General features: G+C 46.9%; 1 protein-coding gene across 4 annotated transcripts in view; it reads right to left on the reverse strand.

Annotated features, from left to right (window-relative positions):
- UXS1 (UDP-glucuronate decarboxylase 1) overlaps window positions 1-22,981 on the reverse strand; it is a 144,947-nt gene that overhangs the window by 93,436 nt on the left and 28,530 nt on the right. For all 4 annotated transcript variants that reach the window (XM_063953800.1, XM_063953799.1, XM_063953801.1 and 1 more), the window contains exons 4-5: window positions 15,683-15,726; window positions 940-1,000 (exon numbers count right to left, since the gene is read on the reverse strand). In XM_063953800.1, coding sequence (XP_063809870.1) covers window positions 940-1,000; window positions 15,683-15,726 — 105 coding nt within the window. The remainder of the gene's footprint in view (window positions 1-939; window positions 1,001-15,682; window positions 15,727-22,981) is intronic.

Genomic DNA, 22,981 nt, shown 5'->3' on the forward strand with positions numbered 1-22,981 from the left:
CTAATTAAAATACTTTCTTAGCAGGAAACTCAGGAGAGCTCCCTGCAGTGCACCCATCTCCTCTGGGCACAGTATCAAACTGAGGTCTGGAGGAGGGGCATAGAGGGAGGAGCCAGTGCACACCCAGAGTCAAAGTCTTTCTTAAAGTGCCCATGTCTCCTGCGGAGCCCGTCTATCCCCATGGTCCTTACGGAGTCCCAGCATCCTCTAGGACGTTAGAGAAATAAATAAAAATATTTACATGTGTGTGTAGAATTGTATCCATCTTTACAGTAGTTTACCTATTTTCACATTTTCTATTTTAAAAATGATTTCCCTTTCCTTCCTAATAATAGTCCCTGTGGATCCTTCCCCTGGGATACTTCCCATGTGTTCAATTTAGCAGGGCCCCAACACATACATAAATCACCACAAGACCTCTGCCAATAACAGAAGTAATCTGAAAAACTTTGTAAATGAAAGCTGTAGGGAGTAATCTTCCTTGATGCAGAGACATCTTCCTTGATGCCAGTGCCAAAAGTAATCCTCAGGTACCAGCTAGTCACAAATATTGTGACACTGCAAAATACAGCAAATGGCGATGGGCCCAGTGTAGGAAAACCCTTGAAGTTACTATTATTGGAAGGGATTCAGTAACATAGTTTTTATTATAACAATGGTCAGATTTTTCTATGTGAGAATATGAAGTTATGGACATACTGTATGAAAACAGAGGGAAACCGTGTTAAATATAAAAAGTTAAACCAGTGAGCAAGAAGCCCAACCATTTTCTACCTCATTGTACTGTATGTGATGGTACATATAGAGATATTTTGTATATTACTATGCCATTACAGATAGCGGAACAGCAAGCAGAGTGACCATTCTTAAGAGAGACATGCACCTCCTCTGCACAAGTGTTACTTATACACACGTGAAAGGACCGGTGTGATTATTTACCAGGATTCTCTTTCTGTCCTTTTCTGAAAGAAATTTTACTGGTGGGTACTTTTGTGTAAAACTGCAATGAGAAGACAGAAAAATGCAATACTTTAGACATAAAACTATATTAAATAATGATCATCTTGTTCAAATAACAAGTTTTTAAACCTACCGGTAAATCTTTTTCTCCTAGTCCGTAGAGGATGCTGGGGACTCCGTAAGGACCATGGGGTATAGAAGGGCTGCGCAGGAGACATGGGCACTATAAAGAACTTTAGATGGGTGTGCACTGGCTCCTCCCTCTATGCTCCTCCTCCAGACCTCAGTTAGAGAACTGTGCCCAGAGGAGACGGACAGTACGAGGAAAGGATTTTTGTTAATCTAAGGGCAAGATTCATACCAGCCCACACCATCCACACCGTATAACATGGAATATACGCCACCAGTTAACAGTATGAACAAAACAGCATCAGCCAAAGACTGATCTCAACTGTAACATAACCCTTATGTAAGCAATAACTATATACACGCCTTGCAGAAAAATGTCCGCACTGGGACGGGCACCCAGCATCCTCTACGGACTAGGAGAAAAAGATTTACCGGTAAGTTTAAAATCTTATTTTCTCTTACGTCCTAGAGGATGCTGGGGACTCCGTAAGGACTATGGGGATTATACCAAAGCTCCAGACCGGGCGGGAGAGTGTGGATGACTCTGCAGCACCGATTGAGCAAACATAAGGTCCTCATCAGCCAGGGTATCAAACTTGTAGAATTTTGCAAAAGTGTTAGAACCCGACCAAGTCGCCGCTCGGCAAAGCTGTAACGCCGAGACGCCTCGGGCAGCCGCCCAAGAAGAGCACACCTTCCTAGTGGAATGGGCCTTTACCGAATTTGGTAACAGAAATCCAGCCGTATAATGAGCTTGCTGAATCGTGTTACAGATCCAGCGAGCAATAGTCTGCTTAGAAGCAGGAGCGCCAACCTTGTTGGCTGCATGCAGGACAAACAGTGCCTCTGTTTTCCTAACCCTAGCCATCCTGGCTACATAAATTTTTAAGGCCCCGACTACATCCAGGGACTTGGAATCCTCCAAGTCATTCGTAGCCACAGGTACCACAATAGGTTGGTTCATGTGAAACGATGAAACCACCTTAGGCAAAAATTGAGGACGAGTCTTTAATTCTGCTCTATCCACATGGAAAATCAGATAGGGGCTCTTGTGCGACAAAGCTGCCAATTCGGACACCCGCCTTGCAGATGCCAAGGCCAACAACATGACCACCTTCCAAGTGAGAAATCTTAACTCAACCGTTTGAAGAAGTTCAAACCAGTGAGATTTTAGGAACTTTAACACCACGTTAAGGTCCCATGGTGCCACTGGAGGCACAAAAAGAGGCTGTATGTGCAGCACTCCCTTTACAAAAGTCTGGACTTCTGGGAGAGAAGCCAATTCCTTCTGAAAGAAAATTGATAGGGCCGAAATCTGTACCTTAATGGAGCTAATTTTAGGCCCATATCCACTCCTGTCTGTAGAAAGTGGAGAAAACGGCCCAGATGGAAATCTTCCGTAGAAGCATTCTTGGATTCACACCAAGATACATACTTTCTCGAGATACGGTGATAATGTTTTGCCGTCACTTCCTTCCTAGCCTTTATCAGAGTAGGGATGATATCTTCCGGAATGCCTTTCCCAGCTAGGATTCGGTGTTCAACCGCCATGCCGTCAAACGTAACCGCGGTAAGTCTTGGAACAGGCAGGGCCCCTGTTGCAACAGGTCCTCTCCGAGAGGAAGAGGCCACGGATCTTCTGTGAGCATTTCCTGAAGATCTAAATACCAGGCCCTTCGAGGCCAATCTGGAACAATGAGTATTGTCTGTACTCTTTTTCGTCTTATGATTCTCAATATCTTTGAGATGAGTGGAAGAGGAGGGAACACATAGACCGACTGAAACACCCATGGTGTCACCAGGGCGTCCACTGCTACTGCCTGAGGGTCCCTTGACCTGGCACAATACCTCTGAAGCTTCTTGTTGAGGCGTGAAGCCATCATGTCTATTTGAGGAAGTCCCCACTGACTTGTTATCTCTGCAAAAACTTCTTGATGAAGTCCCCACTCTCCTGGATGGAGATAGTGTCTGCCGAGGAAGTCTGCTTCCCAGTTGTCCACTCCCGGAATGAAGACTACTGCCAAAGCGCTTATGTGATTTTCCGCCCAGCGCAGAATCTTGGTGGCTTCCGCCATTGCCACTCTGCTCCTTGTTCCGCCTTGGCGGTTTACACGAGCCACGACTGTGACGTTGTCTGATTGAATCAGAACCGGTAGGTCGCGAAGAAGAGTCTCCGCTTGACGTAGGCCGTTGAATATGGCCCTCAATTCCAGTAAATTGATGTGTAGACAAGCCTCCTGACTTGACCATATCCCCTGAAAGTTTCTTCCTTGTGTGACTGCTCCCCAAACTTGGAGGCTCGCGTCCGTGGTCACCAGAACCCAGTCTTGAAAGCCGAACCTGCGACCCTCTAGAAGATGAGCACTCTGCAGCCAACATAGGAGAGACACCCTGGCCCTGGGGGACAGGCTTATTTTCTGATGAATTTGGAGATGGGACCCGGACCACTTGTCCAGAAGGTCCCACTGAAAAGTCCTTGCATGAAACCTGCTGAAGGGGATGGCCTCGTAGGTCGCCACCATTTTCCCTAGTACTCTAGTGCATTGATAGACCGACACTCTTTTCGGTTTTAACAGGTCTCTGACCATGTTCTGGAGTTCCTGGGCTTTTTCCGTTGGGAGAAAAACCCTCTATTGTTCCGTGTCCAGAATCATGTTAAGAACGATAGTCGAGTTGTTGGAACCAACTGTTACTTTGGTAGATTTAGAATCCAGCCATGTTGCTGCAGCACTCCCAGGGAGAGCGCCACTCTTTTCAGCAACTGATCTCTCGATCTCGCTTTTATCAGGAGATCGTCCAAGTACGGGATAATTGTGACTCCCTGCCGGCGCAGGAGCACCATCAATTCCGCCATTACCTTGGTGAAAATCCTCGGGGCCGTGGAAAACCCAAACGGCAACGTCTGAAAATGGTAATGACAGTCCTGTACAGCGAATCTCAGGTATGCCTGATGAGGGGGATATATGGGGACATGAATGTATGCATCCTTTATGTCCAGTGACACCATAAAATCCCCCCCTTCCAGGCTGGAGATTACTGCCCGGAGCGATTCCATCTTGAATTTGAACTTTTCCGAGTACAGGTTTAGGGATTTTAAATTTAGAATGGGTCTGACCGAGCCATCCGGTTTCGGGACCACAAATAGGGTTGAATAGTACCCTTTTCCCTGTTGAACCCGGGGAACCTCGACTACCACTTGTTGTTGATACAATTTTTGAATTGCCGCTAAAATTATCTCCCTTTCTGGGGTAGAAGCTGGTAAAGCCGATTTGAAAAACCGGCGAGGAGGCACGTCTTCGAATTCCAGCGTGTAACCTTGGGATACAATTTCCATCGCCCAATGATCCACTTCTGACTGAACCCAGACATGGCTGAAGAATCGAAGACGTGCCCCCACCGGCGCAGACTCCCTCAGTGGAGCCCCAGCGTCATGCGGTGGATTTAGTAGAAGCCGGGGAGGACTTCTGCTCCTGGGAACTAGCCGTAGCCGGCAGTTTTTTCCCTCTACCCTTACCTCTGGCGAGGAAGGAAGAGCCCCGACCTCTTCTGGACTTATGCGACCGAAAGGACTGCATCTGATATTGCGTCGTTTTCTTTTGCTGTGGGGAAACATAAGGTAAAAAGGTAGATTTACCCGCGGTAGCAGTGGAAACCAGGTCCGCGAGACCTTCCCCAAATAAATCCTCACCTTTGTAAGGTAAAACTTCCATATGCTGCTTTGAGTCGGCATCACCCGTCCATTGGCGGGTCCACAGGGCTCGCCGAGCAGAAATCGCAGTGGCGTTGGCTCTTGAACCTAGTAGCCCAATGTCTCTCTGAGGGTCTCTCATATATAAGACTGCGTCTTTAATATGACCTAAGGTCAATAAAATGGTATCCCTATCTAGGGTATCAATGTCAGCTGACAAGGTATCTGTCCAAGCTGCTACAGCACTACAAACCCAAGCCGATACTATTGCCGGTCTGAGCAAAGCACCCGTATGTGTATAAATTGATTTTAAGGTTGTTTCCTGTCTGCGATCAGCAGGATCCTTGAGGGCTGCTGTGTCTGGAGACGGCAGCGCCACCTTTTTTGACAAGCACGTTAACGCCTTGTCCACTCTGGGCGAGGATTCCCACCGTAACCTGTCCTGCGCAGGGAAAGGATACGCCATAAGAATTCTTTTGGGAATCTGCAGTTTCTTGTCTGGAGTTTCCCAAGCTTTTTGAAATAACGCGTTCAGCTCATGAGATGGGGGAAAGGTTACCTCAGGTTTCTTTTCCTTAAACATGTGTACCCTCGTGTCAGGGACAGAGGGGTCATCTGTGATATGTAAAACATCCTTTATTGCAATAATCATGTGATGAATACTTTTGGCCACCCTTGGGTATAACCTCGCATCATCGTAGTCGACACTGGAGTCAGTATCCGTGTCGGTATCAGTGTGTGCTACTTGGGACAGGGGACGTTTCTGAGACCCTGAAGGGCCCTGTGACACAGTCAAAGCCATGGACTGACTCCCTGTTCTATCCCTGGACTCTGCTTTGTCCAATCTCTTATGTAATAAAGACACATTTGCATTTAAAACATTCCACATGTCCAACCAATCCGGTGTCGGCGTTGCCGACGGCGACACCACAATCATTTGCTCTACCTCCTCCTTAGATGAGCCTTCCGCTTCAGACATGCCGACACACACGTACTGACACCCCTACACACTCAGGGATATATTTATATGGAGACAATTCCCCACTAAGGCCCTTTGGAGAGACAGAGAGAGAGTATGCCAGCACACACCAGCGCCACCTAACTCTGGAAACAGAATTCCCAGTTAAACAGCGCTTTTATACCAATATATGCATATACACTCACTGCGCCAATCTAATGTGCCCCCTCCCCCTTTTTGCCCTCTGTCACCGTGTTCAGCAGGGGAGAGTCTGGGGAGCCAGCTTCTCTGCAGTGTGCTGTGGAGAAAATGGCGCTGGTTAGTGCTGGAGGATTAAGCCCCGCCCCCTTAGCGACGGGCTTTGGTCCTGCTCAAATTCACAATCCTGGGGGGGGGGGGGGGGGGGGATTATCTTATATACTGCCTCCCCAGTATATCTATATACTTTAGCCAGTCCCGAGAGGTTTAATATTGCTGCCCAGGGCGCCCCCCCTGCGCCCTGCACCCTTCAGTGCCCGCTGTGTGTGCGAGTAGAAAAGATCTGAAGTCTTCAGCCGCCTTTGAAGTCTTCTTTCTTCTGATACTCACCCGGCTTCTATCTTCCGGCTCTGTGAGGGGGACGGCGGCGTGGCTCCGGGACGAACGGCGAGGGTGAGACCTGCGTTCTGACCCTCTGGAGCTAATGGTGTCCAGTAGCCTAAGAAGCAGAGCCTATCACTTAAGTAGGTCTGCTTCTCTCCCCTCAGTCCCACGATGGAGGGAGCCTGTTGCAAGCAGTGCTCCCTGAAAATAAAAAACCTAACAAAATTATTTTTCAGAGAAACTCAGGAGAGCTCCCCTGTAATGCACCCAGTCTCCACTGGGCATAGGATCTAACTGAGGTCTGGAGGAGGGGCATAGAGGGAGGAGCCAGTGCACACCCATCTAAAGTTCTTTATAGTGCCCATGTCTCCTGCGGAGCCCGTCTATACCCCATGGTCCTTACGGAGTCCCCAGCATCCTCTAGGACACAAGAGAAATTATAGTTTACATAGCTTAATAACTAGACATAAACCAGTCATAATCCCCACAGCATTAAACATTGCTGAAGTGCCAGATTATTAAAAAACGACACAAATGACTCTCTGCACAACTAGAGTCAATAAGATATTCATTAAGGAGTAGAACGACGACACTGGAACCCTTTCACGTTTATCTAGGTATATGAGGCCCACATTTGCTGCAGAAAGTTCTTTCTTTTTTACTCCAATAATATTGGTGCTCTACATTGGGGGATAATCATTTGTTTAAAAAGTCAGTTGGGTGTCTTTTTTCCTGTCTATTAGATAGAAAAAACCAGACACCCAACTGACCTATCAAACAATTGAATACCCCCCATTATATACAGAACATTCCGGTGTTTCTTTTTCTGCTGAGAATAACCACTGCACCCCATATTCTGTATGCATGGTTAGCCACTCCCCTTTTCTTATTTTTTTTTGTTAATAATTTGTCTTCTTGATTCTGAAGGGAAAAACAATAAATCATGCAACGCCAGTTAAGTGTGACAATTCTTATAATGATAATACAGCATAATGTGACTACCTATATATATATATATATAGAAAACATTTACTATTGCGTTGTTAAATGAAGAGAACATAAAAGTACGAGGCTTCTATATAAATGGGCCATGGTTTAAGTACCAGGATGTGGATGAAAAGCATTGACAGTAGATTGTAGATGTAGCATATGTATTGGGAGAAAAGCTCTAAAAAGTAGCTTTCCCAAGCACCAACAAATGTACCCACTCTAGACGCTTTGAGACTTCCAACCAGTCCATTCTAAATAAATGAATTATTTTTCAGTTGAATAATAAAAATGGAGGTATACCCTCTTGAATCCAGGCTTCATTAAGAAACCATGTTTGAAAAAGTAAGTACGGGGGGCGTGGCTTGGCAGCCATTGAGAGAGGACAGGGTTTGTGTGGGCTCCTACTTCTTTAATTATACAGACCCCTTTCCTGTGGCTCTCTCTCTCCATCCTGCACCCACACACACCCCTTTGGCGCCTGGTCACTTTCCCTGTAATAGGAGTCGGGTTTGCGGAGCCGGGAGGTGTCTCCTACCCCTCTGCGGGTTGCGGCCTGTCTCCTCTTTGGAAGCCGGGGTCTCAATTTCCCCCTTTACCCTGCTGGAGCCACCCTCGGTGAGGCCTGGTACCTTTCTCGCCCTGCCGCACGAGCCCTCCTGCAGCTTACCGCTACCTCTGCAGTCAGGAGACCGTCCTCAGCACCGGCACTGCCGCCTGCCAGCGTCTCCTCCTTCAGCCCGCACGGCCACATTCAGCTACGGCCGCGGCTCCGATCCCCGCCCGCGTAACGTGACGCCGCCGAGGCTTCCTCCATCTGGACCCGGCGCTTGATTCTGGAGCCTTCCCTGCCATCCAACTTCAGCCTACATGCCTCTGGGGTGCAGGGAGGTGCGGGGGAGATTGCCTGATGCAGCCACCTTCTCCTGATTACACTCCTGGCGGCCACCTTCTCCCTGACACTGACTTGAGAGCACTGATGCAGCATGGAGTCATGCATATGATTGGGTGAGACCTCTCCATTGCTCCCACTACTGCTGCCCCCTCTTTCTGTCCCACCTTTTAATAGAGGGCTATCCTATAGATTGTAAGCTTGCGAGCAGGGCCTTCCTACCTCTGTCTATCTGTTTTTACCCAGTTTTGTTCTATTACTGTTGTTCTAATTGTAAAGCGCAACGGAATATGCTGCGCTATATAAGAAACTGTTAATAAATAAATAAATATTTGTCACCACTGTGACTGATGCTGTCCCTCTGAAAGTATTATTTCCTGCTGGGTGTTCTCTATCTCACAGTAGATTTTCCCTGAGCAATATATATACTGGGTTAGAGCTCCCCCCAGTGGCTCTCCCTGATACTCTGATTTATTCCTGTAATTCTATTGCTTTTATACCCACTTGACAGATTTAGCAATTTATCTCGAGGAGCTTACTGCGTGCAGGCGGCACGGTTGTTGTCCTGCACCCGCCCTTTCCTCCCCGGGGAATGTGGAATACGATGACCAATGTATGCTTGCTGCCCTGTCATCTGAAAATTGATTAATGGCGTGCTGATACCATTCCACTGGGAGTCGCCATCCTGAAGGCACTTAACAGCGTACCGAGCAGTTCCGATACATCTCGTCTCTCTGACGCATGACCTCGCTTAATTATCTGTCCTCTCAGCATGGCTAGGTCCGGGAAAAAGAAAGGTAATACAACGCAATCTAGGGAGACCGTGACCCAGCCGGGAATGAGATCATTCCTACAACCTACTCCCGCTACGCCTTCTGGGGATCTCTCTCCCTCAAGCCCCTCTTCCTATCATTCCGCCTCTCCTGCCTCCACCTCGGTGATGGATCAACCTACTCCGCATGTTCAAAGCGACACTGCTCTCCAGGAAATTTTGATGTTCATGAAAACTCTACCCACTAAGCAGGATCTCCAGGATACCATGCGTAGAGAGTTGGCATCTATCAAACATGATATCTCACAACTTTCTGATAGGGTGACCGCATTGGAGGACCATCGTGATTCTGCTGATGTCTTTATGGGGTCCCTCACGGATGTTATCAAGGCTCAATCAGATGAAATCCGGTCGCTGTGGTCCCGTGTGTTGAATTTGGACAATAGAGGTAGGAGAAATAATATCCGGGTGAGAGGTATCCCTGAGGATGTCCCCCAGACAGGCTTAGTGGACGCTTTGACGAAAATATTCAACGCAGTCCTGGGTAAAGACCCGGCCAACGCCATAACCTTCGACAGAGCACACCGTGCCCTTAAACCGAGATGGCTCCCACTGACCGACCCCGAGACGTCATATGTCGCTTGCACTACTACTCTCAGAAAGAGGAAATTATGAATAAGGTGCGCACCCTAGATGGCCTGGACTTTAATGGCGACCCAATTTCCATTTTCCAAGATCTTTCCTGGCATACGCTCCAACAAAGGAAGACCCTCCGACCCATCACGGAGGAACTCCGCAAGCGTCAACTGAAATACCGATGGGGTTTCCCTTTCAACCTTCAGGTCTCCTCGTCTGAAAAGATCCACACCCTACATACGCCCTCCGACCTTCCCGCTTTCTGCTCCGGTCTCGGTCTCCCACCCATAAAGATTCCTGATTGGGATTTCATTTCTCCTGATTTACATCCGCCTCAACCTTCTGGAAGTGGAGCGTCATGGCAGGTTGTACGTAATTCCCAGAGGAAAACCTCTAAAACCCTTTTCGCTACCCAGGACTCCTCCGCCACTTGATTGCATTTTTCTCTATTGCCTTGATAATGGACCTTTTCCCTTCTTTTTTGCAAGAGGGCTGAGCTTTCCAGATGTGGCATGACGGGGGGGACACACACTTCCTATGCTGCCCCATGTTATTAATACCCCGTTTAGCATAATTCCCCTCAGTTTCATATTCAAGTCTGGAGATTATTATTGAGACAATACTATTATGCAGTTAGTTATTACTGCCGGTTATTGTTTTTTCTACATATTCCTAGTTGATATAGTGTCAATGGGGGCGACTCCCTTGCCCCGTTCCCGCACATGGCCGTAGTGCCCTATGGGGTTTCTGGTATATGTACTTACCAGTTCTCCCATAGCGGGTTTTTCTTTGTTATTGATGTTTCTATTTTTTGTGACTTGCTCTTTTTCTTTTCTTTCTTCTCTGCACTGTATCTCATTCTCTTTAGTGACCTATCCGAGTCTCCTGCTGCACTGTACTGTTATACAATTTGATGTCTGTCCCTGGTAGACTTAGATTTGCCTCAATCAATGCTAAAGGTCTTAACGTCCCTGAGAAGAGGTCCCATTTGTTTAGGACACTGTGGTCAGATAGAGTGGATGTTGCTCTGGTACAGGAGACACACTTTAGGATCTCTGCTCATCGCCCCTCTCTAGTGAATCATAGATTTCCCCTTGCATTCTACTCCAATAACCCTGAAAGTAAATCCAAGGGGGTCGCTATACTTTTTTCCAAATCTTTACACGTTACTGACGTCTCAGTTCACAAACTGGTCCCTGGTAGATTATTGGTGGTCAATTGCACTATATTTTCACAAGCATACACTCTCAGCCCTTTATGCTCCGAATCAGGGCCAACCGTTTTTCTTTCGTTCCCAGCTTTCCCGTCTTGACGCCATATTGACCGGTATTGTTATTTTGGGGGGTGACTTAAATTGGTCTATGGATCCTTCTATGGACACTTCCCCTCCTGCCCCTAAATTTTCTGAACAAAAACACAGACAGGTTAGGAAGGTTTTTCACAAATTTCAACTTGCTGATTCCTGGAGGGTCACACACCCCTCTGATAGAGATTTCACATTCTTCTCACACCCACACCAGGTTTACTCACGCTTAGATTACCTGTTCCTGAGTCATAGGCACCTCCCTTTATTAGTGGATGCCTCCATTGGCTCCATTACTTGGTCGGACCATGCCCCAGTGTTCCCGTCTCTCTCAGCACCATCCCGATCCCCAGGCCCTTGGACTTGGCGCCTTAATGAATCCCTTCTACATGACAAATTTTGCAAAGATGAACTAGATAGGGCGTTATCTGATTATTTTTCCATTAACGACACAGAGGAGTTGTCCAAAATAACTATTTGGGAGGCTCATAAATGTGTTATACGGGGAAAATTGATCCAGTTAGGCTCTTATGTGAAGAAAAATAGACTGGCCCTAACCACCACATTATTACATAAAATTCATTCCTTAGAGGCCCTTCATAAATCTTCCCTGTCTCCCTCCGAGCTGGTGGATCTGTCTGAAGCCCGAGCACACCTACAGAAAATCCTCAACAACAAACCCAATTCTCACTGCGTAAATGTAGCAGTAAATATTATAGATGGGGCAATAAGCCAGGACGTTTGTTGGCACAGGCACTTAAATCCCAGAGAACAGCCTCCTTTGTTCCTTCTATGAAAAATAGTGCGGGCTCTGTCTGCTTTAAAACACCTGAGATAGCAGCGTGCTTTAAACATTATTATAATACCTTATATAATCTAGGTGATCCCTCTTCAGCCCATGATCCCCTTTCTAATATGTTGAGATCCAGGAAATATTTGGTTAAAGTGGCGTATCCTAAATTGTCTCTTTCTGATCGAGACTCCTTGGAAGAACCCTTTACCTTAAAAGAGGTCGAACAAGTTATATCCTCTATGCCCTTGGGTAAAAGCCCGGGCCCAGACGGATTCACCGCCATTTACTATAAGATATTTAGAGAGACTCTTGCCCCCAGATTATTACAGGCCTTTAACTCCATCTCGGCTGATACCCATTTCTCCGATCAATCTCTGGAAGCCCAAATCACTGTGATTCCTAAACAGGGGAAGGACCCCTCAGTGTGCTCCAGTTATAGACCCATATCCTTGCTCAATGTGGATCTTAAACTTTTTGCAAAATTGATGGCTTTTAGACTAAACAAGTTCCTCCCATCCCTTATCCATAATGATCAAGTGTGCTTTGTCCCGGGCCGCAATGCTAAAGACAATACTACAAAGATCCTTTACCTTATCCATTTGGCCTCTAGCAGTCGGACCCCTACGGTGTTGCTGTCTACAGACGCCGAAAAGGCCTTTGATAGGGTCAACTGGGACTTCATGAGGGCTGTGTTGGAGCACATCGGGCTGGGTCCACAAGCACTTCACAGAGTGTTATCCCTCTATACACGGCCATCAGCTCGAGTTCGGGTTAATGGGATCCTTTCTGAAAGTTTTTCTATAAGCAATGGAACGAGACAGGGTTGCCCTTTGTCCCCCCTGATATTCGTCCTTTGTATTGAAGCCTTGGCCAGGGCTATTAGAGCAAATGATCACATTAAAGGGCTTCAAGTAGGTGATACTGACTACAAACTCGCTTTATTCGCCGATGACTTGCTGACAGTAGTTACGCAACCCACTCACTCACTTCCTCACCTCATGGGTGAATTGGACATCTTTAGTTCACTTTCCGGCTTTAAAAGTCAATACATCCAAATCATATGCCCTCAATATTTCAACCCCCCACACGACATTGGCTTTTTTAAAATCTACTTTCCCATTTATATGGAGTGATTCCCATATCGCGTATTTAAGGGTTCAACTTCCCAGCGATCTATCGCGCCTGATGTCCCTGAACTTCTACCCTCTACTCCAATTCATTAGAAACGACTATTGTAGATGGCAACACCATAATCTATCCTGGCTAGGCAGAATTAATGTTGTGAAGATGAACACCTTACCCAAACTGCTTTATCTCCTCCAAACATTGCCAATCCGAATCCCGGACTCCTGGTTTCGGTCCATACGATCTTTGATCCAACAATTTACTTGGCGTCGTAAGTGGCCCAGGATTAGTAAATCCATCCTGTTACGCCCACCTAAAAAAGGTGGATTTCAACTCCCAGATATTAAAAATTACTACCATGCTATCCTGTTGAACAGGATCTTGGACTGGACCAGGAGTCGGGAGGTTAAACAATGGGTGGTCTTGGATTCTTATATATTCAGCTATACCCTGAAATTTTCCCTTGGCTCCCGATTTTACCCAAACTTCCATGACCCCACCCGACTATCTCTACTACGCTCTCCTTCTGGAAAGTGATGAGACGGCGACCGTCTCTCTCCTCGGATTTTGGCCCCCTTACTTTTTTGAGTAACCCTGCTTTCCCACCTGGCCTCTCCCTTGTTTACTATCAAAACTGGGCTGTAGAGGGACTTTTTAGAGTGGGTTAGCTAGCACAACCATCTGGGGTTAAGCAATTCTCAGATATTCGGGCAAAATGGGATATTCCACAGGCTGATTTCTGGAAGTTTTTACAGGTGCGACACTTCCTGTATACGGGCAATACCTACCGCCAAGCATCTCGGGAGATGACTCCATTTGAAAGGATGTGCGTTGCACCTCTGCACCCTGTGCACACGATATTGACCCTGTATAAACTCCTGCACATGTCTGACTCCCTGACCCCTCCTTCTTTCACCCAGAAATGAGAAAGAGATCTGAACCTCTCACTCTCAGATAGAGAATGGGAATCTATATTTCTTAAGGCTCATGGGAGTTCCATATGCATACAAGTAAGAGAAACGCAATATAAGATACTGATGAGATGGTACAGACACCCTTCTCTCCTACATGCTATTTCTCCATCTATATCACCCGCCTGTTGGAGGTGCCATAAAGACTTAGGCTCTTTGTTACACATTTGGTGGACTTGTCCCCTTATTAAAACTTTTTGGGATGATGTAGTCTCCATTTTCAGTATAATCCTATCCACTCCTGTCCCATCTGACCCAGCCTTTTGGTTACTGAACCACTCCTCTACTCCACTATCCACTTACAAGACATCACTGTTAAGACACCTTGGCAATGCCGCCCGTGCCGTAATTCCAACTATGTGGAGGTCCTCTAATCCCCCTACTCGGAACGTCTGGTTTTCCGGACTAGATTACTATATGAATATGGAAGATATTTTACTGAGCTCTAGGGACAGACGGACCGAGTTTATAGCTATATGGCTGCCCTGGATAGAATATAAATCCTCTGAGTCTTACAAAACCTATATCTCTTTCCTGAAATGATATGGTGGTTAATTTGTTGCTAGTATACATATTTGGATGTGTCTGTTTTCTTCTTTGTTTTTTCTCGTATTTTCTCTGTATTCTCGGCTCGGTCACATTTTCCTCCTTTCTTTCTCTCCCTCCCCCCTTTTCTTTTCTTCTGTCTTCTTCTAACTTTCCTGTTTTAAAAAATGTTAATGCAGACTTCCGCCATATTGGACAAGTTGCTTTGACCCCGCTTATACTGCTGTGCACTGCTATGTGCAGCTGTTTATTTTATGTGTTCGATACTATGTTTCCACGTGTTTATATATCGATTTATGTCTGTATTATTTTCAATAAAAACAGATTATACAAAAAGAAAAAGTAAGTACACACCTCATGATTAAGTATTATGTAGTACCACAGTGGCCAGCAATAACTTGGTTAACATTAATCATTTTTGTATGCAGTTACCAGCCTACTATATTGTATGAGAGGGTGTAGTATGGTTTGCCGGCGGTCAGGGTCCCGGTGACCAGCATACCGGCGCTGGAAACCCGACCACCGGCATACCGACAGCTGGGCGAGCGCAAATGAACCCCTTGCAGGCTCACTGCGTTTGCCACGCTGCGGGCACGGTGGCGCCACGCTATCTATTCTCCCTCCAAGGGGGTTGTGGAGAAAAGATGTCGGTATGCCGGCGGTCGGGATTCCGGCGCCAGTATGGTGGTCGCTGGGAGGCCGGCAACCTGAAGACCACCCGTATGAGATGAATGTTGTATACCACAGCAGTTCACAACATCCTCTTTGGGCATTATGGACAACTCACTTATGGATTTGTTACAAGATCTCAATTCTGTTGATGTCTGGTCTTGGACATTCAGAAACCTTATTTATTTTGCAGCAACTGTGCTGTACTGAAGGATCATTAGTTATGTTTAGGCTCAGTTGTACAGTTGCATGATATGACAAAGTCAGTCTAGAATGATCTGTTGTACCCTTGCCTACGCTGCCTGCATATCCATGTCCTTACTCATTTGATTGGGACTATTATACACACATTTTAGCAAAACCACAGGAGACCTGGGAAATGCGCTGACTGCCATCCCAGAGAACTGATTGAGAAAAGTTCAAGCCTAATGCTATTGCCATTAATTTAAGGACACAAACAATCAGCAAGTAAAGGCAGTTTTAGGAGATTACAAATAAAAATACATACATACATACTGTATAACATGGTTTATACAAAACAAATGGATTAATAAATATGTATTTAACAAATAAATTAGAAATGTGGATGTTATCACAAGGAATATTAGGAATGCATGAGACATACTTATTAAAACAAACAGTAAAGTGATTTTAAGGAGCAGAACTCTTACCTCTTCTCCAGATCTAGTATCTTTTCCCTTAATGGTGCAATAACCTATACAAGAGAAAGAACACAATCATTAATACTGTATTTGCATGGCTGTAAGGGATGTGACCGCAGCCAGGTGGGCTTTCGCTGACATTGCTGCATCCCACGTCACTGTACCGCCCACGTCTGTCCTCTGGCTGTTACTGAAGAAATCTTTTATACATGATGTATGATGTAGTGGTCTGTGTCACTGCAGAAATTGCACTCCACTGCCCTCTGGGACGCATGCGCCTGTATTACCTCAAACAGCGTTGGGCTCATCTCTGTGAGCGCAGAGATCAGTTGCAGCAAAGAGGTTGGATTAGCAGTCCCCCCTCCCTTGTGTGGGGTGTGCGCGTGTATATGTTCTAAGCTTATTTTTGATTGTTTTATTGTGAAAACAATAAGCCAGATAAGTGGTTAAATATTACGGTGGCTTGCTCACAGTTACAAAATAACAATGCACCAATCTATTTAACCAAGCACAGATCGGTAGTCTACAATCCACAAAAGACATTGTATCATACACAAGATTACCTATGTACTGTGACTCATTAATATAGTGCTTGTTTATTCACATGGAAGTCATCACGTACATTAAAGGTACACTATTATGTACAAAGCTAAAAAAGATTATTATGTGCAATGTACCCATAAAAAGTACAAGAAAGTAAATAAATGACAGTTGTGCTTGTGAAATTGATTAGCCAGTAACACAGCATGTTGTGCAGTTTTCAGTACCACTAACCTAATGTCAGACAAAAGTTCAATGGACCTGTCTGGTTTGATATAAATAGGAACAGTCATTATTGCTGTAGCTATAACCAGACTGTTTGTTGAAAACATACTGTATTTATTGAACTGTATTTAAATACCAGGAAGAGTTTAAAAAACATGCAGCCTGTCAATAAAGTGTGGCTACACATTGCTATATCAGTCATATCAGGCAACCATGCACCATGTGTAGCCCCAAAATAGATAAACGCCCAATACTACTACTACCACCAAGATGGATTGGATTATTACCAGAAGGTCTGTTAGAAAATGTGATTGGAAGCCATAAACAAATAGGATTTTAATACCTACCGGTAAATCCTTTTCTCCTAGTCCATTGAGGATGCTGGGGACTCCAAAAGGACCATGGGGTATAGACAGGATCCGCAGGAGACATGGGCACACTATAAGACTTTGAATGGGTGTGAACTGGCTCCTCCCTCTATGCCCCTCCTCCAGACCTCAGTTATAGGAACTGTGCCCAGGGAGACGGACATTTCGAGGAAAAGGATTTTGTTAACCAAGGGTGAGAAACACACCAGCTCACACCACAACACACCGTACAACATGGCTTTTAAGCAATACCAGTTAACAGCATGAACTAAAAACAGCAACAAGCTGAACATAACCGATACACAACCTCCGTGTAACAGAAGCAATAACTATCAATACTACTGCAAAAAACAGTCCGCACAGGGACAGGCGCCCAGCATCATCTACGGACTAGGAGAAAAGGATTTACAGGTAGGTATTAAAATCCTATTTTCTCTTACGTCCTAGAGGATGCTGAGGACTCCAAAAGGACCATTGGGTCTATACCAAAGCTCCAGGCCGGGCGGGAGAGTGTGGACGACTCTGCAGCACCGATTGAGCAAACATGAGGTCCTCATCAGCCAGGGTATCAAACTTGTAGAACTTAGCAAAAGTGTTTGAACCTGACCACGTAGCTGCTCGGCAAAGTTGAAGCACCGAGACTCCTCGGGCAGCCGCCCAAGGTGAGCCCACCTTCCTGGTAGAATGGGCTTTCACCGACTTCGGCAACGGCAATCCAGCCGTAGAATGAGCATGCCGAATCGTATTACAGATCCAGCGGGCAATAGTCTGCTTGGAAGCAGGAGCCCCAATTTTGTTGGGAGCATATAGGACAAACAGAGCCTCTGATTTCCTAATTTGAGCCGTTCTGGCGACATAAATTTTCAAAGCTCTGACTACATCGAGAGATTTTGAAACAGCCAAGGCATCTGTAGCCACAGGTACCACAATAGGTTGGTTTATGTGAAACATAGAAACCACCTTCGGAAGAAATTGTTGACGAGTTCTCAATTCCGCTCTATCCACATGGAAAATCAAATAGGGGCTCTTGTGAGACAAAGCCGCCAATTCCGACACCCGTCTTGCGGACGCCAAGGCCAAAAGCATGACCACCTTCCAAGTGAGAAATTTCAACTCAACCTTTCGCAAAGGTTCAAACCAATGAGACATAAGAAACTGCAACACCACATCAAGATCCCACGGTGCCACGGGTGGTACAAACGGAGGATGGATGTGCAGTACTCCCTTCACGAAAGTCTGAACCTCTAGAAGGGCGGCCAATCACTTTTGAAAGAAAATAGATAAAGCCGAAATCTGCACTTTAATGGAACCTAATTTCAGGCCTGCATCCACACCTGACCTCCTTTCTAGCCTTAAGGAGAGTGGGGATGACTTCCCCTGGAATACCCTTACGAGCTAGGATTTGGCGTTCCAACCTCCACGCCGTCAAACGCAACCGCGGTAAGTCGTGGAAGACGCATGGCCCCTGCAGTAACAGATCCTCTCTGAGAGGAAGAGGCCAGAGATCTTCTATGAGCAATTCCTGAAGATCCGGATACCAGGCCCTCCGTGGCCAATCTGGAACAATGAGTACCGCCTGAACCCTTGTTCTTCTTATGATCCTTATCACTTTTGGAATGAGTGGAAGTGGAGGGAACACATATACCGACAGAAACACCGAAGACCCTCGGGGCCGTGAAAAGACCAAACGGCAACGTCTGAAATTGGTAATTACAATCTTGAACCGCAAACCTCAGGAAAGCTTAATGTGGAGGATATATTGGGACATGTGAGTAGGCATCTTTTATGTCGACAGACGCCATAAAATCCCCCCCTTACAGACTGGAGATCACTGCTCGAAGAGATTCCATCTTGAACTTGAAAGTTTTCAAATACAGATTGAGGGATTTTAGGTTCAGGATCGGTCTGACCAAGCCATCCGGCTTTGGTACGACAAATAGGCTTAAATAAAACCCTTCTCCCCGTTGAGACGGGGGTACCGTGACAATGACACGCTGTTGACACAGCTTTTGTATCGCAGCACGCACTACTTCCCTTTCTGGGATAGAAACTGGCAAGGCTGATTTGAAAAATCGGTGGGGGGGCACTTCTTGAAACTCCAGTTTGTAGCCTTGGGACACTATGTCTACCACCCAAGGATCCAGGCCCGAGTGAAACCAGACCTGACTGAAGAGTTGGAGACGCGCCCCCACCGGCACGGACTCCTGTAGAGGAGCCCCAGCGTCATGCGGTGGACTTGGCAGAAGCCGGGGAGGACTTCTGCTCCTGGGAGCCTGGTACAGCAGGCGACCTTTTCCCTCTTCCTCTACCTTTAGAGGCAAGGAAGGACGACCCTCTTCCTTTTTTGTATTTATTAGGCCGAAAGGACTGCATCTGATAATGCGGCGTCTTTTTCTGTTGTGCAGGAACATAAGGAAGAAAGGATGACTTACCCGCTGTAGCTGTAGACACCAGATCAGCGAGGCAGTCACCAAACAAGACCCTACCTTTATAAGGGAGAGCTTCCATAGCTTTCTTAGAGTCGGCATCAGCATTCCATTGATGAATCCACAGCGCTCTCCTGGCCGAGACTGCCATGGCATTAGCCCTTGATCCCAAGAGGCCAATATCCCTTTCCGCATCCTTTAGGTAAGCTCGAGCGTCCCTGATATAACCGAGAGTCAAAAGAATGCTATCCCTATCCAGGGTATCCATGTCAGATGCCAAATTATCTGCCCACTTGCCAATAGCACTACTCACCCATGCCGACGCCACGGCAGGTCTGAGCAGCGCACCCGTAGTGACATAAATGGATTTTAAGGTCGTTTCCTGCTTACGATCCGCAGGGTCCTTTAGGGCAGCACGGTCAGGAGACGGAAGCGCCACCTTCTTGGACAATTGTGACAGAGCCTTGTCCACATTGGGAGATGACTCCCACTTTTCCCTGTCGTCAGAGGGGAAAGGATATGCCATTAGAATTCTCTTGGGAATCTGCCACCTTTTGTCAAGAGATTCCCAAGCTTTTTCACAAAGAGCGTTCAGCTCATGAGAGGGGGGAAACGTCACCTCAGGCTTTTTCCCTTATACAAACAAACCCTTGTATCAGGAACAGCAGGTACTTCTGAAATATGTAAAACGTCTTTAATTGCCACAATCCTGTACTGAATACTCTTAACCAGTTTCGGATTTAAACCGGCCTCACTATAGTCGACACTGGAATCAGAGTCCGTGTCGGTATCAGTATCCGCCATCTGGGTAAATGAACGCTTTTGTGACCCTGAGGGGGCCTGTACCTGACACAAGGCGTCCTCCATGGATTTTCTCCACGTTTGTGTCTGAGAATCAGATTTATCCAGCCTTTTAGTCAATAACGCCACATTTGCATTCAATGTACTCAACATATCCACCCAATCAGCAGTCGGCGGTGCCGACAGAGTCATTCCCAGCGCCTTATCTGCCCCCACTGCAACTTCCTCCGGGGAGGAGCATTCAGCCTCAGACATGTCGACACACACGTACCGACACGCACAAACACACTGGCTATAGGGGACAGACCCACAGGAAAGCCTGTTAGAGAAACACAGAGGGAGTTTACCAGCTCACACCCCAGCGCCTATCCCAGTACTGAGAGCAAATAAACAGTGACCCAGACCTGTTTGCGCCGTTATTAAAGGGTTAATTGCACCAAATTACTGTGCTCCCCCCCCCCCCCCCCCCCGTTTTGCTCCCTGTTACTAGTGCAGGAGAGTGGAGGTCCGGGCCAGCGTCTCTGTTCCTGTGAAGAGAAAATGGCGCTGGTAAGCTGTGAGGACTAAGCAACGCCCCCTCACCGAAGCGCTGTAGTCCCGCTCAAATTTAAAATATTTATACTGGCGGGGGCTATATTTAGTGCCTAGGCACTTATTCTGGTCAGTGCTGAACTTCAGTAATCATGCTGCCCAGGGCGCTCCCCCTGCGCCCTGCAAGTGCCGCCCGAAGTGTGTGTGGGAGCATGGCGCGCAGCGCGACCGCTGCGCGGTACCTCATTACTGAAGTCTTCTGCCGTCACTGAAGTCTTCTGATCTTCTTTATACTCACCCGACTTCTTTGGCTCTGTGGCTCTTCTGGCTCTGTGAGGGGGTTGACGGCGCGGGAACAAGCAGCTAGGCGCACCAAGTGATCGAACCCTCTGGAGCTAATGGTGTCCAGTAGCCTAAGAAGCAGAGCCTTTGAACTCAGAAGAAGTAGGTCTGCTTCTCTCCCCTCAGTCCCACGAAGCAGGGAGCATGTAGCCAGCAGGTCTCACTGAAAATAAAAAAAAACTAACAAAGTATTTTCAGAGAAACTCAGGAGAGCTCCCCTAGTGTGTGTCCAGTCTCTCTGGGCACAGAATCTAACTGAGGTCTGGAGGAGGGGCATAGAGGGAGGAGCCAGTTCACACCCATTCAAAGTCTTATAGTGTGCCCATGTCTCCTGCGGATCCCGTCTATACCCCATGGTCCTTTTGGAGTCCCCAGCATCCTCTAGGACGTAAGAGAAACCAGGCCAAATGAAGCTGAAAACAGTATGACAGGGGAGACACTACATATGATAACACACAGCACTCCCAGCTAGACATCACTTCTCAGGACGGGTGGTCTTCAGTTTGCCGACTGTCGGGATCCCGGCGCACAGTATACCGGCGCCGGAATCCCGACAGCCGGCATACAGACACTTTTTCTTCCTCTTGGGGGTCCACGACCCCCCTGGAGGGAGAATAGATAGCATGGTGCGCTACCGTGCCCGCAGCGTGGCGAGCCCGCAAGGGGCTCATTTGCGCTCGCCCAGCTGTCGGTATCCCGGCGGCCAGGATTCCAGCGCCGGTATGCTGGTCGCCGGGAGCCCAACTGCCGGCATACCCTACTACACCCCTCATAACTCCTTTGTATTCAAGGTATGCATTCAGGATCCTGGCTGACGGGATTCCGGCAGACGCCACAATCCCGACAGCCAACAGAATACAGACGCCGGCATCCCGAGGAGGTCAGCATCCCGAGGAGGTCAGAATCCCAACGACGATATCCCAACAGATCCCGAAGGTAAGTATGCACTGGTTAGGATTATGCACACTACGGGTGTGTTAGGGTATGGGGTGGGGGAGGTTAGGGTTAGGCACCACTGGCGGCGTGTTCGGGTTAGGCACTAAAGGGGGAGGCTTAGGTTTAGGTAAAGGTGTGGGTGTGGGTGTGTGTGTGTGTGTGTGTGTGTGGGGGGGGGGGGTTTGGGGCTGGGAGTAGGTTTAGGCACCACTGGAAGGTTAGGGTTAGGCACCGATATGGGAGGTTAGGCTTAGGCTGTGGAGTGGGAGGGTTAGGGACTAGGGGAGGGAGGTTAGGGTACCCGCCGCACCCTTATCCGCCGGCGTCTGTAAACTGAACGCCGGCATCCTGACTGCCGGCTTTTCATACTGAACCCGTAGTCAGTACATTTAAAACTCATTTACACATCTTAACTTCACACAAATATGTCATGCAAGACTCTTGCATTTACAATCTTTACTTCCAGTCCTATATCCATAACCAGTAACAACTCCTCAAAACATGAATAAAAAGGTTTTACTGCTGCAACTGTGATCGTAGAGATCCTTCGGGACCTTAAACAAAAAAAATAACACCCCCCCCCCACAAAAGTTTCACATAAAGGAATTTAAGGGGTCATTCAGAGCTGTTTGCAAATCAAAAAAGTTAGCAATTGGGCAAAACCATGCTGTAGTGAAGGTGGGGCAGATGTAACGTGTAGAGAAATTTAGATTTGGGTGAGCTTTATCGTTTCGTGCAGGGTAAATACTGGCTGCTTTATTTTTACACTGCAATTTAGATTTCAGTTTGAACACACCTCACCCAAATCTAACTCTCTCTGCACATGTTATATCTGCCCCACCTGCAGTGCACATGGTTTTGCCCAATCGCTAACTTTTTTGGTTTGCTAACAACTCTGAATAACCCCCTTAGTACTCATTTAAATGCTCTTTTAATGAAAAGGTTACTGTAATTACCTTGACTGAATGGCCTGCTAATATACCATACAACAAAAACGTAGACCTTTAAAAGTACTGACAAAGTTATTGGATATAAGTTCAAATAATGAGGACTCTACACTGTAGGTTTACAAAGGAGATTTGTATCATGAACTAAATGGTACTGGACTACTGTATACTATGAGGCAAAGAGTGAGTTTG

This window comes from Pseudophryne corroboree, chromosome 2, assembly GCF_028390025.1.
Source record: "Pseudophryne corroboree isolate aPseCor3 chromosome 2, aPseCor3.hap2, whole genome shotgun sequence".
Taxonomy (NCBI): domain Eukaryota; kingdom Metazoa; phylum Chordata; class Amphibia; order Anura; family Myobatrachidae; genus Pseudophryne; species Pseudophryne corroboree.